The sequence below is a fragment of the Moschus berezovskii genome, chromosome 1, assembly GCF_049115385.1.
Source record: "Moschus berezovskii isolate FMDL1 chromosome 1, NW_MosBer_1.0, whole genome shotgun sequence".
NCBI classification, from domain to species: domain Eukaryota; kingdom Metazoa; phylum Chordata; class Mammalia; order Artiodactyla; family Moschidae; genus Moschus; species Moschus berezovskii.
In genome coordinates, this window is record NC_142460.1 from 153,992,779 (window position 1) to 154,016,046 (window position 23,268).

A 23,268-nucleotide genomic window follows, 5' to 3' on the forward strand; every position below is an offset into this window, starting at 1 on the left:
ATAGACCCTCCCCAAGATGTATGCACAAATTTTTGCTAAGACGGATCCCACTGTAGAAGCCTATAGCTGCATATCCACACTGATTATGGAGTGGGGTCCCCTCATTTTTCGACTTCCAAGAAGACTTCCTTGGAAGTCTTGACCTTGGAAGGTCAAGGAGTGGGCACCTTATCTCTTTGCTTTAGCAGAACTCAGCTTCTCACACTAGCTTTGTCCTTGGAGTATCTAGGTGAGAACAAAGGCTCAGTCTTACTCCACTTGACAAACACTAGGAGTCTGGCCCAGAGACCCACTGTCTCCTGCCTCAAACCCTTGCTCAAGAGTCTGTGCTCCATGAGAGAAGCCACTGCAATGAGAAGCCTGTGCACTGCAATGAAGAGTAGCCCCTGCTCATCACAAGTAGAGAAAGCCCTCACACAGCAATGAAGACACAGTGCGGCCAAAAGATAAAAACAACAAAAAAAGTTTAGAGTGAATACACTGGTCAGAAATCCATTTTTAAAAATATAAACAAAGACATCCATTTCAAGAAAGACAAATCAAGCAGCACCGATGTTATTTTATAGTGTTTATTATAGTAAAAGTTGCTCCTATAAAACATTAGTGATTTTCTGGTCCATATCTTATTTTCCATTTGACTTTAAAACATTTTACATGATTTACAAAATAAATTGCAATTTTTATGATACATATTTTTTTCCTGACGCTTAAAACACTAGTTTCAAGTAACTGAAAAAAAAGTTGACTAGATGTACTGAAAAGTACATATTTAATTACCACAGTAATTTAAAAGTCCTGATCTTTACTTAAGATTAAAATTCATTAACATGAAGTCATTCAAGAATCTCCGGGATTTCTCTGTTATCCACAATGAGACTATGAATAATCCCTTCTTTCCGCTTGCCGCTACTGACAGCCTTTATGTAACAGTCATGATTCCCAATATTGAAGTGAGTTTCAGTCCCATCATCTACAAACTCACCCTAGGAAAACAAAAGAAGGAAGAATTAGTGTTCCAGAAACATTTATCTTTGTCCAGAGCGTTAACATCACTGAGAAAGGGATGCATAATGAAGTACATGTCAGCTCAATGGTAAGCTTTGCAAAATTAAAATTAGAAGCTTATTTTTAGGTGTCTTTAGGTCTCAGTTATAGATTGAAAGTCTTTTATTTGTACCACTATAGTCTTTAAAAATCCTAAGTTTCAGAGGAAAAAAAAGTATATCTCATGGCTATGTGTCTATAACATATACTATGCAGATAATATAGACTATTTCCATGAGTAAAAATGATAAATTTGTGATTCCTTCCATACAAAGAATGGTTTACATGCATTGCTTTATGGCATCCTCACAATAACCTGATTGGAGTATAATTATTATCCACATTTTATACATGAGGAAACAGGCACACAGTTGTTAAATAACTTGCTGAAGACCCCAGTCAGTAAGGGATGGAGTGTTCTTCGCCACTCTGAAAATCAGATTCCTCAGTCTATAAGGTGGATTACAATAAATACATTATGTAAATAACATAAAACCTAACACTACTGTAAGAAGAGGTGGCAGGAATACACAGAAGAACTATACAAAAAAGATCTTCAAGTCCCAGATAACCACGATGCTGTGATCACTCGCCTAGAGCCAGACATCCTGGAACGCGAAGTCAAGTGGCCCTTAGGAAGGATCACTACAAACAAAGCCAGTGGAGGTGATGAAATTCCAGTTGAGCTATTTCAAATCCTACAAGATGATGCTGTGAAAGTGCTGCACTCGATATGCCAGCACATTTGGAAAACTCATCAGTGGCCACAGGACTGGAAAAGGTCAGTTTTCATTCCAATCCCAAAGAAAGGCAATGTCAAAGAATGTTCAAACTACCACACAAATTTCTCTCATCTTGCACGCCAGCAAAGTAATTCTCAAAATTTTCCAAGTCAGGCTTCAACAGTATGTGAAACATGAACTTCCAGATATTCAAGCTGGATTTAGAAAAGCCAGAGGAACCAGAGATCAAACTGCCAACATCCACTGGATCACTGAAAAAGCAAGAGATTTCCAGAAAAACATCTACTTCTGCTTTACTGACTATGCGAAAGCCTTTGACTGTGTGGATCACAACAAACTGTGAAAAATTCTGAAAGAGATGGGAATACTAGACCACCTGACCTACTTCGTGGGAAATCTGTATGCAGGTCAAGAAGCAACAGTTAGAACTGGACATGGAACAACAGACTGTTTCCAAATAGGGAAAGGAGTATGTCAAGGCTGTATATTGTCACCCTGTTTATTTAACATATATGCAGGGTACATCATGTGAAATGCTGAGCTAGATGAAGCACAAGCTGGAATCAAGATTGCTGGCAGAAATATCAATAACCTCAGATATGCAGATGATACCACACTTGTGACAGAAAGTGAAGAACTAAAGAGCCTCTTGATGAAAGTGAAGGAGGAGAGTGAAAAAGTTGGCTTAAAACTCAACATTCAGAAAACTAAGATCATGGAATCTGGTCCCATCACTTCATGGCAAATAGATGGGGAAACAATGGAAACAGTGAGAGACTTTATTTTCTTGGGTTCCAAAATAATTACTGCAGATGGTGACTGCAGCCATGAAATTAAAAGACACTTGCTCCTTGGAAGAAAAGCTATGACCAACCTAGACAGCATATTAAAAAGCCAAGACATTACTTTGCCAACAAATGTCTGTCTAGTCAAAGGTATGGTTTTTCCAGTAGTCATGTATGGATGTGAGAGTTGGACTAGAAAGAAAGCTGAGTGCTGAAGAACTGATGCTTTTGAACTGTGGTGTTGGAGAAGACTCTTGAGAGCCCCTTAGACTGCACGGAGAACCAGCGAGTCCATCCTAAAGGAAATCAGTCCTGAATATTATTTGGAAGGATTGATGCTGAAGCTGAAACTCCGATACTTTGGCCACCTGCTGCGAAGATCTGAGTCATTGGAAAAGATCCTGATGCTGGGAAAGTTTGAAGGCAGGAGGAGAAGGGGATGACAGAGGATGAGATGGTTGGATGGCATCACTGACTCGATGGACATGAGTTTGAGTAAGCTCCGGGAGTTGGTGATGGACAGAGAAGCTAGGCGTGCTGCAGTCCATGGGGTCACAAAAAGTTGGACACAACTGAGCAACTGAACTGAACTGAGTCTAGACTTGCTGTATATGGTACAACAGCCCCTGGCCACAGGTGGCAATCGAGCATGGAATGTGATGAGTCTGAAAATAGATACACTATTAAAGGGGAAAATATACACTGGATTTGGAAGACTTAGTATGAAACAAAGAATGGTTAAAAAAAACTCATTGGAAAGTTTATATATTTATATATTTTAAATAATAATATTTTTGATACAGTGACTTAAATTTTTATTAAGATGAACTTCACCGTAAGACTTTCGAAATGTGGTACTAGAAAAGTTACATATGAAGCTCATATCTGTGGCTTATACTATATTTCTATTGAAAAGCAATGATTTAGAGTAAAAAGATAGGGGCCAAGTAGCACAGAAAAGTAAGGAAGAGCATGAGGCTTAGAGGATAAAAATGAATTATGCCAAGAAGCAAAAGAAGGACTATCAGACGTACAACTTGGCTATGAGCTTCCTGGCAGCCAAAGCAGACAGACCAAGGCCCTGTTGCTAACATCTAACCAAAGAAAGCACAGGAGGCACCTCAGAGGGAAGGTTTTTCTTTTTCTCTGGGAAGAATCTGGCCAGCACAGACGTGTACTGAGCACCACAAGGACCGGGGATGGGGTGCTGATCCTGGAGTCCAGTGTATTCTTTTAGCCCTTTTCACATTGAGCTTTGAAAAAAGCCTTTAGGGCATACTTCTGTAAAAATCAATTTAGAGAGGAGAGCAAGGGTTGAGTGATACAATGCTTGTAAGTTGCTTCTTGGCAATTTGACAGATACAAAATCTGGTCATGATGCTTTGAGATGAAAAGGAAATGGAGAAAAAAAGCTGCAGCTCACAGGCAGTGACAGCAGGTGTGCATAGTGCTGGGGAGGCTGCCCGACACAGAGCTGCCAAAACTACCTTGCCAACTAGGCTGCAGTTACAAGGAGGAGACAGCTGGGTGAGAGAGAGGTATTGTCCAAACACTTAGTTAGGAACAAAGACATTGTGGATGGATATTATTTCAACTTCTTGCTTATTTACAACCACATTCTTGAAACAATGCTACTTTTGCATGGGAGAATTCCTGGAGGGTTGGAGGGAATTTGACCCCAAACTGCTCACTCTCCATCTAGAAATTTCCATGGTAGGACAGAGAGGACCACCAGGTATGGCATCGGGCACACAGCAGGTACCCAATCCATGTTAATGGTAACTGAATCTGGTTCAAAACAGGCTCTAAAATATTGACGAGCTCACTAAGCCTCTGCATAACAGTCTCAATGGGTAGATGGAACCCCAGGGTGGCTCCAATGCTGAGGTTCAATTTTGAGTGAACCCTGGTTGCATTTCCCTTCAAGAATTAATATCAGGATTAAGGAACAGAAACACATTAATCTTTGTAACTTATGATTTCTGGCTTGTGCACTTCCTTAGAAGCAGTTGCAAGGCCCAGCTGATTCTAGCTTGTCTACTGAATAAATTCATTCCAGGCCTTCCCTCCAAGGACATCTCCTCACCCTCCCAGACCTACAACAGATAAAGAAGGAAACAGCAGCAACCATACTCATCCCACCACAGCCATAACAGTGCAAGGCAGCAGAAGTCCAACACACTAGGGTTTTCTCGGTTAGAATGAGCAGCGCAGCCTCTCAGCACTGCTAGTCTACAAATTCCACTTGTCTTCTGGGGTTTGTGACAGTGCCCTTTCCTGTTTGCCTTTGTCTCATCTGACATGTGTGCTTCGTTTCTTTTTCACAACCTTTGCTTTTAGAAAGTCCCATCTGTTTTAAGTGTATGGTGTAAAGCCTTCCTATTCAGAGTGTGACCATGGGCCAGCAACTTGGGCATCACATGAGGATATGTTAGAATATGCATTTTAACAAGATCTGAGATGATTCTGTGCATGCAAATTTGAGAAACAGTAGTATAAAGCACCACTTAAACCAGGATAAACACAGGAGGATGCAACCTTTGAGGAGGAAGTTTTCAAATGTGGGATAGATCTTTTTAGAATAGAGGATGGTCCAGGAGAGGACAAGCAGGGTCCGAGGCTGGTACCAGTGACAAGATGAGTTGTTTCCAAACTCTCACTACCCCAGGCACTGCCCAGGAAAGGGCTCCAGATTCTGGAGTCAGGATGACGTCATTTCTTTTTTGTTTATAACCAAAAAGACCTTCATTAATTATAAAAATGTAAACAGTTAGGAAACACAACAATGTTTCACTGGTCACTATGCACATGGTGACAGTAATCAAACAATCAACTTACCGCTGTCTCCATTTTTTTACCATTGCACCATACATCCATAGTGTCTTTCTCTGTAAAAGTAACCGATTACAAAAAATTATAACCTGCGATTTAAAGATAAAGTTAACTCTTTTTATTTTAAGAAAAGTTTGATACACTGGATTTTGAAAACTCCATTAACTTTTCATGGCTTTGAAATTCTTCCAAATTTGAAGAAATTGTGTTTTTTTGTTCACAGACAAAATAAAAATGAAACTACTCTTTTAAGACAAAACCATGATATAATATACACTGATGAAGATTTGTTAAAGAAAATCTATAAAGGAGGATGCAGACGAATGAAAGGAGAGACCTTTCCATATGAGAATGTCCTTTTTTTAATAGCATCTGAAATGTCTTAATTAAATTTCTAAGGTCTGGTATTGAATCAAAGAAGGGTTTACACACTCCCAGGATTATAATATGTTTCCATTTAGAACATCAATATATTTTAGCAAATTAAAGAGTGCTTTGGGCTTTTAAAAAATGTACATATTTCAAGTATATAATATTTGACCTAATCCCTTTAATTTTTCATTTTTATTTTTTGGATTGTAGCCAATATTGCTTTCCTTTTTCAGGTTCTTTTCCCTTATAGATTATTACAAAATACTGAATAGAGTTCCTTGATCTATACAATAGATTCTTGTTGGTTATTTTTTTTATATGCAGTGTGCGTCTGTTAATCCCAAACACCTAATTTATCATTCTCCAAATTTTCTTTAACATCAAGAGACTAGATGATTCTCCCTGCCTCTCATACTGACCCACCTGGACGATGGCACAAAGAGACCACAAAAAAGGCTGCATAGGGTTCATATAGACAGACAGCAATTTAGCCTTAAATTTCATACTGCTGCTGCTGCTGTTGCTGCTAAGTCACTTCAGTCATGTACGACTCTGTGCGACCCCACAGACGGCAGCTCACCAGGCTCCGCCATCCCTGGGATTCTCCAGGCAAGAATACTGAAGTGGGTTGCCATTTCCTTCTCCAATGCATGAAAGTGAAAAGTGAAAGTGAAGTCGCTCAGTCGTGTCTGACTCTTAGCGACCCCTTGGACTGCAGCCTACTAGGCTCCTCCGCCCATGGGATTTTCCAGGCAAGAGTATTGGAGTGGGTTGCCATTGCCTTCTCCATAAATTTTATACTGAAGAGTACAATAATCTCTCTTCATTTTGTTATGATTTCACTTTGGGGAAAAGTTATTGAATCATAAGAAAAAAATGTAGTATTTGATGGACTGTGCTGAGTACAGTGCTGACACAATACAGCAAAATGTTGTCATGATACACTTGGGCATTAGCTAAGTGGCCAGGGCCAGTTCACTCCAGGGGAAGTGAAAGGGAAAGTCACTCAGTCATGTCCAACTCTTTGTGACCCCATGGACTATACCATGGAATTCTCTAGGCCAGAATACTGGAGTGGGTAGCCTTTCCCTTGTCCAGGGGATCTTCCCAACCCAGGGATCGAACCCAGGTCTCCTGCATTGCCGGCAGATTCTTTACGAGCTGAGCCACAAGGGAAGCCCAAGAATGCTGCAGTGGGTAGCCTATCCCTTCTCCAGCGGATCTTCCTGACCAGGAATCAAACCGGGGTCTCCTGCATTGCAGGTGGATTCTTTACCAACTGAGCCATATGCATGCCATGTGCACAGACACACGTGCATTTTAGGGAGGATCCCCAAAACCACTTGTGAATGTCAGGGTTCCCAGGAGAGAAGACAATACTCATCAAGCAGCCAGAAGACAAGCTTTAGATGTTATAACAAAGACTAGAGAGAAGCAGGACCTGTGTGTTTACAAGGAGTCTGGGGATCAAAGGCTGCCTGGGGGTCAAGGATGAGGTGCCTTGACTCTGACAGGGTCTTTTCTCCCTGCACCTCGACATAGGACCCTCACTTGGAGAGTGTATAAAGGACGTGGAGCTGGGCTAGAGGCATGGAGAGAAAGGCACAGGGCCCAGGAGATATGGGAGTGGCCACCCAATGGCAGCCTAAATGGGAAGCATCTATGGCCAGAGTTGTGGGAAACCCAACTCACATGGCACAATCAGAGCCCACAGTGCTCAAATAAACCATGATGGAGGTGATAGTTGGAATTTTATTTAGTTGGCCTCCTGAACATGTACACATACTCAGATTTTCTATAATAGTTGTACGTACTCAGATTTTCTATAATAGCAGGTATTAATATCCTCTCAAGAACTTTGCTAATTTGAAACCATAAAAGAAAAAGGGAGTAACTCTGACTATATGAAAGTAAAAAAGATTTCTGCATGATTAAAATAACCCATACACACACACACATAAGCAAAGTCATACAATAAATGACAAATAGAAAACTATCTGAAGCTCACAGCACTCAGAACTCACAGCACTAAGTTCTGTTACAGCACTTAGTAACAGAAAGACTCCTAGCAATCAAGGAGAATAAAGACGAACAACCCAAAAGAAAACAGGTCACAGGACACACACAGGCATTATCAGAAACGAAACACAAAACGACCTTACGTATGAAAAGGGGATCAACCTCACTCAGTTTTGAAAAAGGCAAAGTTTAAAAAATGCTGAAATATCATTTTTTGCCTAAAAATAAAGCACCTGGTGAGCCACTACATTTCTAAACACATCATTGTAAAACTTTGGAAAATAAAAACAAGCCTCCAAAAGCTTCCAGACAGAAAAAAATACTAACAAATGAGATTCAGACTGGTGTAAACTTCTCATTCAAAACCATGGACGATAGAAGAGACTGAAAAAAGGCTTTCAAAAATTCTCAGGGAAAAAAGAAACATTTTAAAGCTAAAACTCTATACTCAGCCAAAGTATTTATTTTGTATGATGATCACATAATATATAACTTCTGGACACCCTTTATTAGGGAGTTACTAAGGTAAAACTGGCAGTTGTGGGATGTAAAAACTGATGGGACTAAAGCTAGGGTTCCATGAGAGCAATCCCAGGCCCACCACTGGGCAGCAGGCCTGGGAAGCCAACAGGAAGTCAACAAATGCCTAAGAATATCGGGCAATAGACAATGGGAGTAAAACGATGCAAACAGACATTAGGAACATGAGCACAAAAAGATACATATTGATTTCCAACAAGAAAAGACAAAAACCAGCAGAAGAGCCTGGGCAAACAAAAAATTAAAAAAAATAATCATGGTCCAATTGTGAAGAAAAGAAAAATGAGGTACATTTTGAGAAACTGGTAGATTATAGAACACAGAACCAACGCATTTGACCTTGATACTAACAACTTCCTTTGAGTGGCACAGGTGGTGTGATAATAATATAGAGAAAGAATGTATACCAGAGACCACTCCAAAAATATTTACAGATCATAATAATAGAAATGCTATTTGTTGGTTTTTAGTTTTAAAATTAACCTATAGAAAAAAACACAGGATAATTTAACTATGGCTACAGAAGAGAATACAAATATTAACTACTCTGACAATGTCAAACAAAAGGTAGGGGAGACAGAAATTGAAGGTGGTGAAGGTGGGAGAGGAAAGGCAGGGGAGCTGTATGTTCACAACCTTATCTCACTCAATGGATGAGGAAAATTTGAAAGCTGATGATGAAGATGGTGGGATGAAGAAACTTTGAAAACTGATGATGAAGATGGTAGTAGTGGCAACAGAGGCATGAGTTTTTTTTACTGTCTCCAGTAGAGACAATATTGGTTTGCCAATTACAGGGAACTACCACACCAACATAAGATGTTAATAAAAAGAAAAACTGACACAGGGGGTGGCAGAGTGAGCATATGTAAATTCAGGGCTTTCTGCTTTAAACTTCAAACTACTCTGGAAAGTAAGTCTACCAATTTAAAGAAAGAGAGAGAAAGGTAGGCAGGGAGAAAGGGAAAAAAGATAAGTACTATTAAAAATGATGCAGAGTACATCATGAGGAACGCTGGGCTGGAAGAAGCACAAGCTGGAATCAAGATTGCTGGGAGAAATATCAATAACCTCAGATATGCAGATGACACTACCCTTATGGCAGAAAGTGAAGAGGAACTCAAAAGCCTCTTGATGAAAGTGAAAGAGGAGAGTGAAAAGGTTGGCTTGAAGCTCAACATTCAGAAAACAAAGATCATGGCATCTGGTCCCATCACTTCATGGGAAATAGATGGAAAAACAGTGGAAACAGTGTCAGACTTTGTTTTTTTGGGCTCCAAAATCACTGCAGATGCTGATTGCAGCCATGAAATTAAAAGACGCTTGCTCCTTGGAAGGAAAGTTATGACCAACCTTGATAGTATATTAAAAAGCAGAGACATTACTTTGCCGACCAAGGTCCGTCTAGTCAAGGCAATGGTTTTTCCCGTGGTCATGTATGGATGTGAGAGTTGGACTGTGAAGAAAGCTGATCGCCGAAGAATCGATGCTTTTGAACTGTGGTGTTGGAGAAGACTCTTGAGAGTCCCTTATACTGCAAGGAGATCCAACCAGTCCATTCTAAAGGAGATCAATCCTGGATGTTCATTGGAGGGACTGATGCTAAAGCTGAAACTCCAATACTTTGGCCACCTCATGAGACGAGTTGACTCACTGGAAAAGACTCTGATGCTGGGAAAGGTTGGGGGCGGGAGGAGAAGGGGACGACGGAGAATGAGATGGCTGGATGGCATCACCGACTCTGTGGACATGAGTTTGAGTGTACTCCGGGAGTTGGTGATGGACAGGGAGGCCTGGCGTGCTGTGATTCATGGGGTCGCGGAGAGTCGGACACGACTGAGCGACTGAACTGAACTGAACTATTAAAAATAATGTGAGATAAATTGACAAATTTGGAAGACAGGCCAAAAGATCCAACACATATATGAAAGGCATCCATAAGGAAGAAAACCAAAGCAAAGAAACAGAACAAATTCTTAAACTATAATTCAAAGTAAAAGAAGATTTGATTCTACCTATTGAAAAGATTTACCATGTACCTGAGAAAACTGACCAAGGATGATCATTACCCTGCATAGTCTAGTAAAATTAGGCAAAAACAATAAGGTGTTTTTAAGAGAATATCAGATTGTCATCAGACTTTTTGACAGTAACACTTTATGATAGAAGAAAGTGGAGTAATATATCTACAATACTCAAGGAAAGAAAATGTGAGTCAAGAATGTTGTTTCCAGCCAAACTGATTTTCAGGTATAAAAAAAACAGACAAATGTGACCAATATAAGAACTCAAGAAACACTGTTCCCATGAATCCTTCTAAGGAATGTAATATAGGACAAGTTTTGGACAAGCAAAATGATCAGAGAGAAGGAACAACAGAATCACTTGAAGGCAATAAATAAATATTTATTTACCAAGCGTGGGTTGGAAGGGAGAGGGCATAGTATATAACAGCTGTATGTTCTGACAATGTAGATACAGTACAGTTGGAAAACAATATGCGAAAAGTTTTAAATTGTGGGCAAGCATACTGAGGAACACTGGGCTGGAAGAAGCACAAGCTGGAATCAAGATTGCCGGGAGAAATATCAATAACCTCAGATATGCAGATGACACCACCCTTATGGCAGAAAAGTGAAGAGGAACTCAAAGGCCTCTTGATGAAAGCGAAAGAGGAGAGTGAAGAGGTTGGCTTGAAGCTCAACATTCAGAAAACTAAGATCATGGCATCTGGTCCCATCACTTCATGGGAAATGGATAGGGAAACAGTGGAAACAGTGTCAGACTTTATTTTTTTGGGCTCCAAAATCACTGCAGATGCTGATTGCAGCCATGAAATTAAAAGACGCTTACTCCTTGGAAGGAAAGTTATGACCAACCTAGATAGCATGTTAAAAAGCAGAGACATTACTTTGCCAACCAAGGTCCATCTAGTCAAGGCTATGGTTTTTCCCGTGGTCATGTATGGATGTGAGAGTTGGACTGTGAAGAAAGCTGATCGCCGAAGAATTGATGCTTTTGAACTGTGGTGTTGGAGAAGACTCTTGAGAGTCCCTTGGACTGCAAGGAGATCCAACCAGTCCATTCTAAAGGAGATCAACCCTGGGTGTTCATTGGAAGGACTGATGCTAAAGTTGAAACTCCAGTACTTTGGCCACCTCATGCGATGCGTTGACTCACTGGAAAAGAGTCTGATGCTGGGAGGGATTAGGGGTGGGAGGAGACGGGGACAACAGAGAATGAGACGGCTGGATGGCATCACCGACTCGATGGACATGAGTTTGAGTGAACTCCGGGAGTTGGTGATGGACAGGGAGGCCTGGCGTGCTGTGATTCATCGGGTCGCAAAGAGTTGGACACGACTCAGCGACTGAACTGAACTGAACTGATACTTGCTAAGTTGCGTCAGTCACGTCTGACTCTTAGTGACCATGTGGACTGTAGCCTGCCAGGCTCTTCTGTCCATGGGATTCTCCAGGCAAGAATACTGGAGTGGGATGTCATGCCCTCCTCCAGGAGATCTTACCAACCCAGGGATCAAACCTGTGTCTCCGGTGGCTTCTGCATTGCAGGCAGATTCTTTACCGCTGAGCCACCAAGGAAGACAAATTTTGGGCAGTCACTGTATTAATGGTGGTAGAGTATTTCTGTTGTTCACTGAGATTAGTATGTACATAATTATGGCACAAAGGAAATGAGTAAATATATTCTATTCGCATATTCCTCTGTGTCCCTGAGAAGAAGGATTCTCAATGTGGCAGAATAAACATAAAGATATTAGAGGAGATTAAATACAAAAAACTGGTATCCCAGAATTTGAATTACAAGTATCAGTATGAACTCATAAGCTATTTTATTTTTTATAAAGTCTCTCCCTGTCTTCCCTGTTCCTCCTGATATCTATCTACCTATGCATGCGCACAGTTCACTTGACTCAGGAGCCAATCTGAAGAGCACCACATTGGCCAAATATGGGACAATTTGAGCATCAGTAAGGATAACGATTGCAGTGTACTGAAACACCACAACTTGTGGTGGGAAGCTCAATGATTAAAAAAAAAACAAAACCTAAATGATCACCTATAGGAAAGAAAAAGGAGTCAATTTAATATCTTGAAAACTGGTAGTTAAGGGAAAAAAAGCTGTGATCCTACATTTGTTATACAAAATATACCTCTGTAACTAAACAGTAGACAACAGGAAGTTTCTTAATGCATGAGTACTCCAGCTAATGAACAAGAAATGATGGAATCAGAATATATCCATCTGGCAACTGCCAGTGAATTAATGAATTAATTAATCCATTTGCCAATGAATTAATGGATATAGACACTTAGGTATTAGTGGTGCCAATATAAAAAAATTAGACAAAGCAAAACCATGTGCCTCTTGACAGAATAAATATAAAGTGGTCTTACCTGAAAAATAAAATAACCTTAAATTTGATCAATTCTTCAAATACCAACTTGCAGGAAATAGTAATAGAAGACTATCACAGGAATGAAATCCACAAAATTCAGACCATATCCTATCAAGAAAAATCTGACCCAATTTCTTTAATAAATATACCATACAGGAGGTGGTTTTTTTTTTTTTTTTGGTTTCTTTTTTTCAACCATTGCATTTATTACTTGGTAAGTATTTTTCATTCTTAAAAAATGTTTCTAGCATTCAATTAAACTATACTCTCTTAAAAGACACGGATGAAGTCTCTTCATTTATGTATCCTCAAGGCTGGTACATAAGCTGCCATTTATGAGGTTCTCAGTATTATCTAAATCAATCAATAAATCAATGAGATGATCTACATAATCTTGGATTCCCTGGTAACTCTTAACTTAATGATAGGAGGCTAGTTCATACAGTAAAGAATCCACCTACAATGCAGGAGACCTGTGTTCAATCCCTGGATTGGGAAGATCCCCTGAAGAAGGGAATGGCAACCCATTCCAGTATTCTTGCCTAGAGAGTTCCATGGACAGAGAAGTCTGGTAGGTTTGCAAATAGCTGGACACCACTAAATGACTAACGCTTTCACTTTCAGTGATATGAGAAGCAGAAAATACTAGGAGTAACCAGTAATGAACAAAGGTAGCAAATACTTGTCTTTCAAGTTTTGTAGGCCCAATAAAATCAAGAACATAGATGACAATCTGTAACAGCAGAACTTAGCTTAAAGATCAATGGCTTACTTTTTATTTTTTAATCTACTTTACCTGGACTTTGATTATTTTGATCTGCTATAGTCCTAAACCTAGAGAAAAATTCCCTTCTTTCTGATAAATCTTAAAGTTTCAACTGCGTTTAGATATTCTTTTGAAGAGAAATATCAAATAATGACAATTAAATATCTACATCAATATTTCTTTTTTTAAACCCAAGTTTATAATTTTCAAATCTACCACTATAAAATTTGGCTCTCACATTTCCCATATAAATCAGTCAGTTCGACAAATACTTCATTCCCAGAGGACACATAAGAAACACACCTGCACGTAAGACTCTCCTATTCAAAGCTCCCATAAAAGATCTGGAGAGTTAGAGGAACTAAAGTAAACAGCCATCATAAAAAGCCAATAAATTCTGCAGAAATGGCTTTTACTTACCTAACACAACTCTAAAGTCCTCATTATCCAAATGTAATACCCAAGTATTGGTGGTTTTTGATCTGTTCTCCATATACTTCTTGAGACTTTTCCCATTAATTTCCAGAGTATATTCATAAGCAAAACCACTGACAGCATCAATATTTATGGTTGCTTTTGTCTTTGCAGTTCCAACGCAGAAGGTTTCTTTGCCCACCAATTTGAACATCCATTCTTTTCTTATCACTTCCTAAGTAATAAAATACGACAGTTAAAAACATACAAATGGGAGAAAATTTAATATTTAACTTTGGAAATAATATAACTAAAGGGAATAAATGGCAATGCTATTTAGATGTGATTTTATTACTTCATGATACAAAGATTTTGGAAAATAAAGGCATTTTAAAGTTAAATATTAGATGTTATAGTTTATGAATTCCACAACTATTATTAGTCTGCTTTGTATGACAAAATGATACAAGCCAATATATATATAACTGCTGTAAGGGAAATGCATTGAATTCACATAGGATGAATATACATTAGCAAAATCAAGCTTCTCTGTACACTATATTTCACAAAGTAACATTTTTTCCTACCTTCCCATTTACATACACTACTCGTTTGCCTGATGTGGTCCCATGTTCAAATTCAATTTTATGGACTCCATCACTTAAAGCAACTTCCCAAACAGCTACAAGATCTGTCATCTTTTCCAGGCTGTAAGGAGGGCTAAGGGAATAAAATTAAGCAATTATAATAGGCAAAAACAGTAACAGAATAACCAATTAATCCTTCCAAGATGAAAATATCAGATCTTAAAAAGCCCTAAAATTACAAAATATTAAAGTGATATGAGGTAAGAAAGTTACAATACATGGAACTATTTTCACCCTGTTATGCATTCTTCTTTTAAGATGAAATCTATGGGTATACAGTCAGATAATTCCAAAGTCACCTTAATAGTAATAGGATTAAGAATCAATCAGTTTATCCAGGACAGTATTCTAAGCTTGGCCACAGAAAGGTCAGTAAAAAGTTTCTACTCCTCCCTACTGTCATTTAAAAAGCACAGTATTTAACTTTGGTTTTATCTTTTCAGATCCTATCACTCTAAAGCAAGAATTCTTAAAACCTTTTATACTTGAAACAATAACAAGGGATTCATTTTACTGAGAAAAAAAGTCATGGAAGAAATGTTCCATAATAGATGCAAAAATGTTATGGAAGACAGTAATCTTGTCATTATTTCAGGAAATCTTTTAAAAATATAAAAGATTGTATTTTGTGACATTTCTGGCACAACATAAACATGTATTTTATATTAATGTCTTAATATAAAATATATATTATATATAATGCATATATAACATATAAGTAATGTTTTTATATTGATACAGAGTTTTAGCTTTGAGAGAAGTACCATTATAGCAGTAATGTTCATAGCTAACAGTTATTCAGTACTTACTGTGTGCCAATCACTGTTCCAAGAGATTTACAGACATTAACTCAAAGAATCCTCACCATGAGGTGGGTACTATTATTCCTCTATTTACAGATGAGGAAACTGAGGCTCAGAGAGGCTAAAGGCTTGTCTAATGACAATGACATGTCACAATGACAGTAAGTGGCAAATGGGATATAATTTTAGGAGTCTGGTCCCAGAGTCTATTCTCTTAACCACAGCCTCCTCTTCATTCACTCTGATCTCCTTTGTAGGCGCTAAGCCAGAAACAGTAAATAGGTTTTATATAATTTAGGAAGCGACTGCCAAGAATTTTGTGCTGAGAGGGATTTGCAGACCTCACATCCAGGTTTTATGGGAAAGGATGCCACGTTAGTGGTGGCCACCTCCATGCCAGGTGTTCACCACCCTTGATGGAAATCACAGAGAAGCAAAACTATGCATTCTGCAGTATTACAGAATATGTTCTCCAAAAAAGTAGCCTGGATAGTCTCCTGAATGATTAAAGCCCATCTTTAAAGCTTCATAATCCAGTTTTATCACAATGCAAGACATTTACCTTTCGTCATCTTCAAAGATAGGACTGTCATCTCCAGATGCCATGGTTGGCAAAACAGTCTTTAATCCAATTAGGAGCCAGAACAGAAAAAAGCAGAAGTGCAGCAAAGAAAGATTGAGAGCAACGAAGATGACACGTGCAAAGAGTTTTCCTAACTTCGCAATCCATTTCTTAAAATGCATGCAGTTTCTGATGAAACAGCTTTTACATACAATAGAATTGCAATCTCTAATTGTCAGGGAAAGAAATTAAATCATGCAAATCACCTAGTCATATTTTTCCCTGTTATGGATTTATAATTTCCTAAAACTAAGAGAATAAACTCGAGTTTATTTCAAGTATCATACCATGTCAGAGTTGCAAGAGACATAGAGGTCCTCTGGGTCCCTTGCTTCTCAAATTGAGAAGAAGCCCCAAGGGTATGAGGCAGTAGGTCAGGGAATACAGAAAACCCCAGGATAAACAGAATGCATCCTTTGGAGGCATCCATGTTATATGGTAGTAATAAATTTAAAATTCAATCTTCATATTAAAATTTAGAAAGCTGTATTATGGTACAATACATAATTTTAAAAAGTTTTTAAAGATAACCAAAGAAATGTTAAGCTTGCAAGAAGCAGCCAGAGATGTGCTAGTTTGCTTTCTAAGAGCAAACTTAATTTGCCCTCTTGCTCAAACCCACTTAATTTACTAGTGCCAATAATGAATTCACAAAAGTTATATGGTTAGTTCAGGTCACCAGAAGAGTCCAAGCCAAATCCAGATCCAGAACACCTGTGTTATTAACTAAACAGTATCTGGGCTATAATGCTAAAAATCAGAAGCACATGTAATACTCACATGCACAGGAAACCATCCACATTTGAAGATTTAGGATTAACAACTGTACCCCTGTCAAACCTATTGAATAATAAATTCAACTGTTTTTTTGCTTCCAAGACCTACTCTAGTCTAGTCTTCTCCATATAGATGTCCAAGGGTGCTCTCTCCTTGTAAAAATGGGAGATTGCCAATCTTTTTTTGTCTGGAAATAACCAAATGTGACAAATTGCTTTTTAAAAGATATTAAAGAAGGGCTTCCCTGGTGGCTTAGAGGTTAAAACGTCTGCCTGGAATGCAGGAGACCGGGGTTCGATCCCTGGGTCGGGAAGATCCCCTGGAGAAGAAAATGGCAACCCACTCCAGTACTCTTGCTTGGAGAATCCCATGGAGGGAGGAGCCTGGTGGGCTACAGTCCAAGGGGTCACTAAGAGTCAGACATGACTGAGCGACTTCACTTTCACTTTAGCACCCATAGAAGCAACCCAACAGGCAAAGAAAAGCTAAACATTTTAGAATAAAAACTAAAGATTCAAAATCCATTGTACCTAAAATAAATCCCCTTTTAAAATTAGCACCTTATATATTTGTGGATTTTTCTAGTCATAAAAATACCTCTTAGGATATCTCCTATGAAAGTGGAGGGTTCCCTGCAACTATCAAAGCAAAAAGAACACAGAGCAATAGAGTAAGCTAAACAGCATAATATAACCTAGGGTACATATCTTTCATACATCAGAGTCGAGTTTGGGATATCACTCAGATTTTACTCTACAACTTTTAGAGACTCTAGGAAGTTCAGTAATTCAACAAACTTGAAATAACTACCCAGTTTTTCACTTTAAGGAATTTCAAATATTACCACACTAAAATAAGGCTTGCTGCTACTGCTGCTAAGCCACTTCGGTCGTGTCTGACTCTGTGCAACCCCATAGACGGCAGCCTACCAGGCTCCGCCGTCCCTGGGATTCTCCAGGCAAGAATACTGGAGTGGGTTGCCATTTCCTTCTCCAATGCATGAAAGTGAAAAGTGAAAATGAAGTCGCTCAGTCGTGTCCAACTCCTCGCGACCCCATGGACTGCAGCCCACCAGGCTCCTCCGTCCATGGGATTTTCCAAGTAAGAGTACTGGAGTGGGGAGCCATTGCCTTAGTACCCTCTTAATTATAGTTCATATAAAGCATAAAAGACAACACAAATTAGAAGAGAGGTTAGAAATCAAGGTCACATAAAATATTCTTCTCTTTCCTATCAACATTCATTCATACATTCAACATTTATTTAGGAAGTATCAGTTGAAGGTGTTGAAAATGTTTTGGAAATAGTGGTGATGGCTATACATCATAAATGAACTTTATGTTCATCTATGTCACTGAACTGGACATTTAATTTAATTTAATTTTTTTTAATGTGACATCACTTTTACGTAAAAATTTTTAAATCATATAAATGAGTCTATGTACAAAATAGAAACAGACTCACAGACGTAGAAAAGAAAACTTACAATTACCAAAAGGGAAAGGGAGTGGGAAAGACATAAATTAGCAGCATAGGATTAACAAACTACTATACATAAAACAGGTAAGCAACAAGAATTTACTGGATAGCACAGGGAAAGAAAGTGAAGTTGCTCAGTCGTGTCTGACTCTTTGCAACCCCATGGACTATACAGCCTACCAGGTTCCTCCGTCCATGGGATATTCCAGGCAAGAATACTGGAGTGGGTTGCCATTTCCTTCTCTATGAACTGGACATTTTAAAATGGCAATTTTTATGTCATATATATTGATCAGAACTTTTAAAAATAAATACTGTAATACACAAAAAAACCCATTGAATTGTATCCTTTAGATAGGTGAACTGTATGGTATATGAATTATATCTCAAAAATTACTAAAAAAAAACAACCTGCGTGTCCTGCCAGTAGTGTTTCTTGGAACATGATTTCGCTTATGACCAAGAGATGATCACAGCTGTCCACGTCCTGGGTTTCTACCTTACTCATTTGAATAATAAATTTACCTGTCACACAAATCTCTAAGATACTGTCATATTCTAAATTCATTGATCATGCTAGCAGTCATCAGTCACTCATATGCCAGGCACTAAGCTCAGGATGAGAGACTCTGGAGAGACAAAAGATGATTACAGCACAGCCATGGGACTGTCCCTGGAAAGGGAAGCAGTAAAGAACAGAGCAGGGCTACCCAGGTGGCTCAGAGGTAAAGAATCTGTCTGCCAAAACAGGAGATGGGGGTGCTGGGGGTTGTGGGGGGATGTGGGTGGGGTGTAGGGGGTGGGGTGGGGATGGTGCTGTTCAAATCTCCGGGTCAGCAAGTACACCTGGAGAAGGAAATGGCAACCCACTCCAGTATTCTTACCTGGAAAATCATTGGACAGGGAAGCCTGGTGGGCTAAGTCTCAAAACTGAGTCAGAAACGACTTAGGGACTAAACAACAAAGAGCCAAAAAGGCCCCCAGAGAAAGGATCCTAGCCCTGCCAAATGGGTGGCAAGACCAGGGAAGCCTATGCTTTAAAAGTTGAGAGAAAGGAATTCATCCATTGTCATTTTAAACTTATACACACATTAAATTATCAGGACCATGAGATCAAACTGGAAAATGATCATTACAAAGAAAAATTCCCTCTATTTCAGCACATAGGTTTTAAAATGTAAGTAAAAAGGATGGAAAAACAAATTCCATTTATTTTCACTGATAAGGACAATGTCACTTAGTTGAAAGTTAACAGGTCTTCACCCAAGTTTCTTGAGGCTCTAGTGACACATCCCTCAGCATAATCATTTAAAATCCCTATCCCAGCAACTCAACATCCATGTTTCAGAGTAGGACTTTAAAACGTTTCCACTATTTATCTAATCCCAGCCTGAATTTTGCTTTAACTTAGGTTTAATCGTACTGGGGACTGTAATGGTTTCGCCAAGCTAAACCTAAGTCGGTTTTAAAAATTACTAAGATATTCAGTTTCTTTTCAGCAAAGCTCTAGGTAAGGCCAGCTATTGAACAAGGGACGTCAAACATAAAGAGGTATTGACGGTGTCCGCCGGATCAGCACTGGGACCTCCAGCAAAGTCTGTCAGTTAGCTCTCTGAGCCAGGTGTTCCCAAATGTGAGGCACAAAAAAATGCGAATAACTTTTCCAAGCAGCATTTTGCGATGAGTACCGCAAGCCTCTACACAATCAAAAAACCAGAGGGAACAGTGCTTAACGAATTGTTTTTTGTAATAGCTAAGAACTGAAAACCACCTGTTTGTTCACCCATCGTGGAGATAATCCGTGGAGTGAATCACAGTCCTGTCACTCAGCAAGCGTGGAGCCCTGGTCAGGCGCGGAAAACCTGGCACCAAAGCACCCGTTCGCGGCCAAGAAAAAGGATGGAGACAAACATCAGCCGCGCGCAGACGCGTGGGATGTATTGGTAAGACAAAGAAGGCAGGATGCAGCACTTTGTGATCCGGGTTCTGCAAAAATACAGCCGGCTCATTTTTGCAGGGAAAAGGAGACTGGAAGGAAAGACTCCTTAATGCTAACCGGCGCTTCCTTCCCCGTGACGTCTGCTCCACTTTTCCGACTGCGACAAATAATGAATTTATAGTCGGGAAGAGGCCGGAGCCGCGGGTTCCAGGAGCAAACCACCGCCCGGCCGGGTCTCTGGGAGACGCCCGGAGCCCCCTCCCCGCCTCCCGCGCGGGCCTAGGCCTCCGGCAGGGCCGCACGGCCGCCAGGACACCGCCCACTGCCCAGCACGCCCGCCGCCGCCGCCCGGAGATGGCGGCAGCCTCAGCGCGGCGGGGCGCCCGGCGCTGCGCGCAGGCCCTTCCGGGCCGGCCGGGCCGGCCCTCTTGGGCCGCGAGGCTTACCTGGGCGCCGTGGGCCTCTGGGGGCTCTGGGCCCAGAGGCCGGTGGGTTCCGCCGACTGGACCTCTTAGGCCCTTCGCCGAGAACCAGACGCAGCCTCCGCGGCAGCAAGAGGCTCTCTGTCGCGCTTCAGGTCTCCGAGGTGCCCAGCGCCGCCCGCCCCTCCCCCGCGCGACGACCCAGCCCCCGCCCGCGGCCCGCGCGTCCGGCTTTGCGCCCTCACCCCTTACGAGACGCCTCCGTAAGGGCCAGCGGACAGCGGGCGCTGCCTGGACGCTGGAGCGAACCGGGTGGGCAAAACCAGACCTTGCCTGCTCTGAAGCCACGGGGCAGGTCAATCCGATCATGGCATTGTCTCCTTGAAACTCTGTAAAGTTTCTGATTACTCCTAGAAAGTTGAAAACTTGTTAGGATGGGCATGAGGCTACATGTATGATGTTGCCCCTGTCTCCCCTGGCTTCGTTTAGATAGATCCTCAAATGATGTGAAGTCCTTTACACCAGGGCCTCTGCAGATGCTCGTCCCTTTGCCTGGACGCTCCTCCCTGCCTCTTCCCTTAGTTAACCTCCATTGCGATTGAGATTGTTCTTCAAATGTCATTTCTTAAGAAAAATGATCCTAAGACTTGCAACATCTGGAATTCTCCTCAGTTCTGTTCAAGTTGTGCAAGTATTCGTGTAATCTTTGTTGAATGTACAGCATAATAGGGTTTCCCTGGTGGTTCAGCGGTAAAGAATCTGCCAGCAATGAGGGAGACCTGGGTTGGGAAGATCCCCTGGAGGAAGCACCACACCCATTCCAGTATTCTTTCCTGGAGAATCCCATGGAGAGAGGAGCTTCGCAGGCTACAGTCCATGGGGTCACAAAGAGTCGGACGACTGAAGCGACTGACACTGCTCCCTCGCAACTTAACAGTAGGCTGAGGTCTGTGAAGTCAAGGACCATGGCCGCTTGGTTCTCACTGTAGCAGCTCCCATGTCTGCACAGTGCAGGGTCCTACTATGCTCTGATAAGTGTTGTTGAATGAATGAAGAGTAGACCTGAGTAATGTTTCAGGTGGCCTTGAGTTTCCTTAAGGGAGAGACAGCAATCACTGCAGAGGAGAGGATGGTTGAGTGGGCCATCTGAAAAGAGCAGTGAGTGATCCCTGTGGAAAATGGGTTCAGCAGCAAAACAAACACGTGAAAGGGTTCTCTGGGGGCTCTGAAGATTTGAGGGCAAAGGGACATGCAGGTCCCAGTGTATAGTTTCTTCCCTCAGCTTGGTGTTAATGTAAAGGATTGTTTCACCTCTGGGATTGGTAGTGAGGATGCTGAGCAAGTATGTGAGAGAACAGCAGTTGAGAAGCAATAAAGAATCTATTCATTAGGTTAACTAGTCTGCGAAGTAATGGACTGAATTCCTAAGGAAATTTTGTTACAGGGATTCTGCTTAGAGAGCACTGATTTCTTTTTGCTACCCTGTATTGAAAGCTTCCTGGAGACAAAGACTTTTCATATTTGCATTTTCTTCTGCACCAGTCTCTTGAATAGAGACTTTTCAATAAATGATGATTGAAAGAATGAACCCGGGAGATAGGGGAGAAGGCAAAAAGCCCCAGAGTGGAAATTTCCAGAAATAGATGAAGATGGGTCCCTAATTCCTTTTTCCTGTCCTTAGTTCTTCTGAGAAACACTTGTGAATTGTTGGGTTAGGGCCAGGAAACCCTGGTTGGGCAGCAGCTCAAAAACATTGTTTAATGAAGGATCATATTTTCCTGTAAAACTTTGGGAATCAGAATATCTTTTATAAGACCAATAAGGCATAATTTATTGAATGCTTGCTTTGTGCCTTGTATGTTATTGCCTGTAGTTCTCACAACTTCCAGTAGTTATTCCCATTTTACAGAGACTCAAAGCCCTACAGAAGTTGCAGAGCCAGCACAGGAAGCCAGCCTGTAGAATTTTAAAAGGTAATATTATCAGAGTCTGCTATTAGAAAAGTAGTGTGCATGAATATAGATCCTGTCTTGGGGGTCTGGGAGCCCCTCTGTCTAAGGGCCCCAGAGTGCAGAGGGGTTCAGCCCACTCATGAAGTGCTTTCAAGTCTATCCCCTGAATAGGTGAGGCAGTCTGATTTTGCTGCTGGCTTATTCTGCGCCAATGTTTCCTTCTTGGGTATAGTTTCTGGGATATCTGGAATTAAGGAACATACCAGTTTAGGCTGTATTTGCTACCTACTTATTCCCTGGGCCCAGCACACTGGAGGTAGGCAAGGTCACTTGTTATCAAAGAGGATTGTTACAAAAAGAAAGTGTGAACAAAACACCGTGAAAAGTATTGACCTGAGTGTGAAACATACTCACCTGGTGATCCTGCTTTTGACTTTATTTCCACTCTCAGATTGTTTTCTTGTTTCCCGAGAAGTGCCTGGATGTTGCTTGCTCTAACCTCTCAAACTACTACTCACCAGCCCACCCGTAGACATCATTATTTTAAGAGAGCACCTAAAACCGCTTTCATTCACAATAGTCCATGTTTTCATTGGGCCTCCTTTGGAAAAGGGAATTGTTAATGAATAAATGGATTTTCTGAAATTACTTCTTAAACAGCATGAATGGACACCAAAATTAAAGGGAAAAGT

The 23,268-nt window shown here is 40.6% G+C and overlaps 1 protein-coding gene across 2 annotated transcripts; it reads right to left on the minus strand.

Moving 5' to 3' along the window:
• Positions 1-540: 540 nt before the first annotated feature.
• On the minus strand, positions 541-20,658 carry FAIM (Fas apoptotic inhibitory molecule). 2 transcript variants are annotated; one of them, XM_055412934.2, is made up of 5 exons: positions 15,948-16,148; positions 14,523-14,655; positions 13,942-14,170; positions 5,411-5,460; positions 541-983 (listed from the first exon to the last, which is right to left on the minus strand). In XM_055412934.2, the coding sequence occupies exons 1-5, from the start codon at positions 16,127-16,129 to the stop codon at positions 834-836; spliced, it is 744 nt and encodes a 247-aa protein (XP_055268909.1). In that variant the 5' UTR covers positions 16,130-16,148; the 3' UTR covers positions 541-833. The 2 variants fall into 2 exon arrangements, with proteins under 2 accessions (XP_055268909.1, XP_055268900.1); XM_055412925.2 differs by lacking the exon at positions 15,948-16,148 and adding an exon at positions 20,649-20,658 and having other exon boundaries at positions 544-983.
• Between the last annotated feature and the right edge of the window lie 2,610 nt (positions 20,659-23,268).

Bases quoted from the DNA above. Each gene is read 5' to 3' on its own strand.
- FAIM (XM_055412934.2), bottom strand. From the start codon at position 16,129: ATGCATTTTAAGAAATGGATTGCGAAGTTAGGAAAACTCTTTGCACGT. The intron at 5,461-13,941 runs GTAAGTAAAAGC...TTACTTTTACAG, and splicing joins GGACTTTAGAGTTGTGTTAG to AGAAAGACACTATGGATGTA. The intron at 984-5,410 runs GTAAGTTGATTG...TTGTTTTCCTAG, and splicing joins GTAAAAAAATGGAGACAGCG to GGTGAGTTTGTAGATGATGG.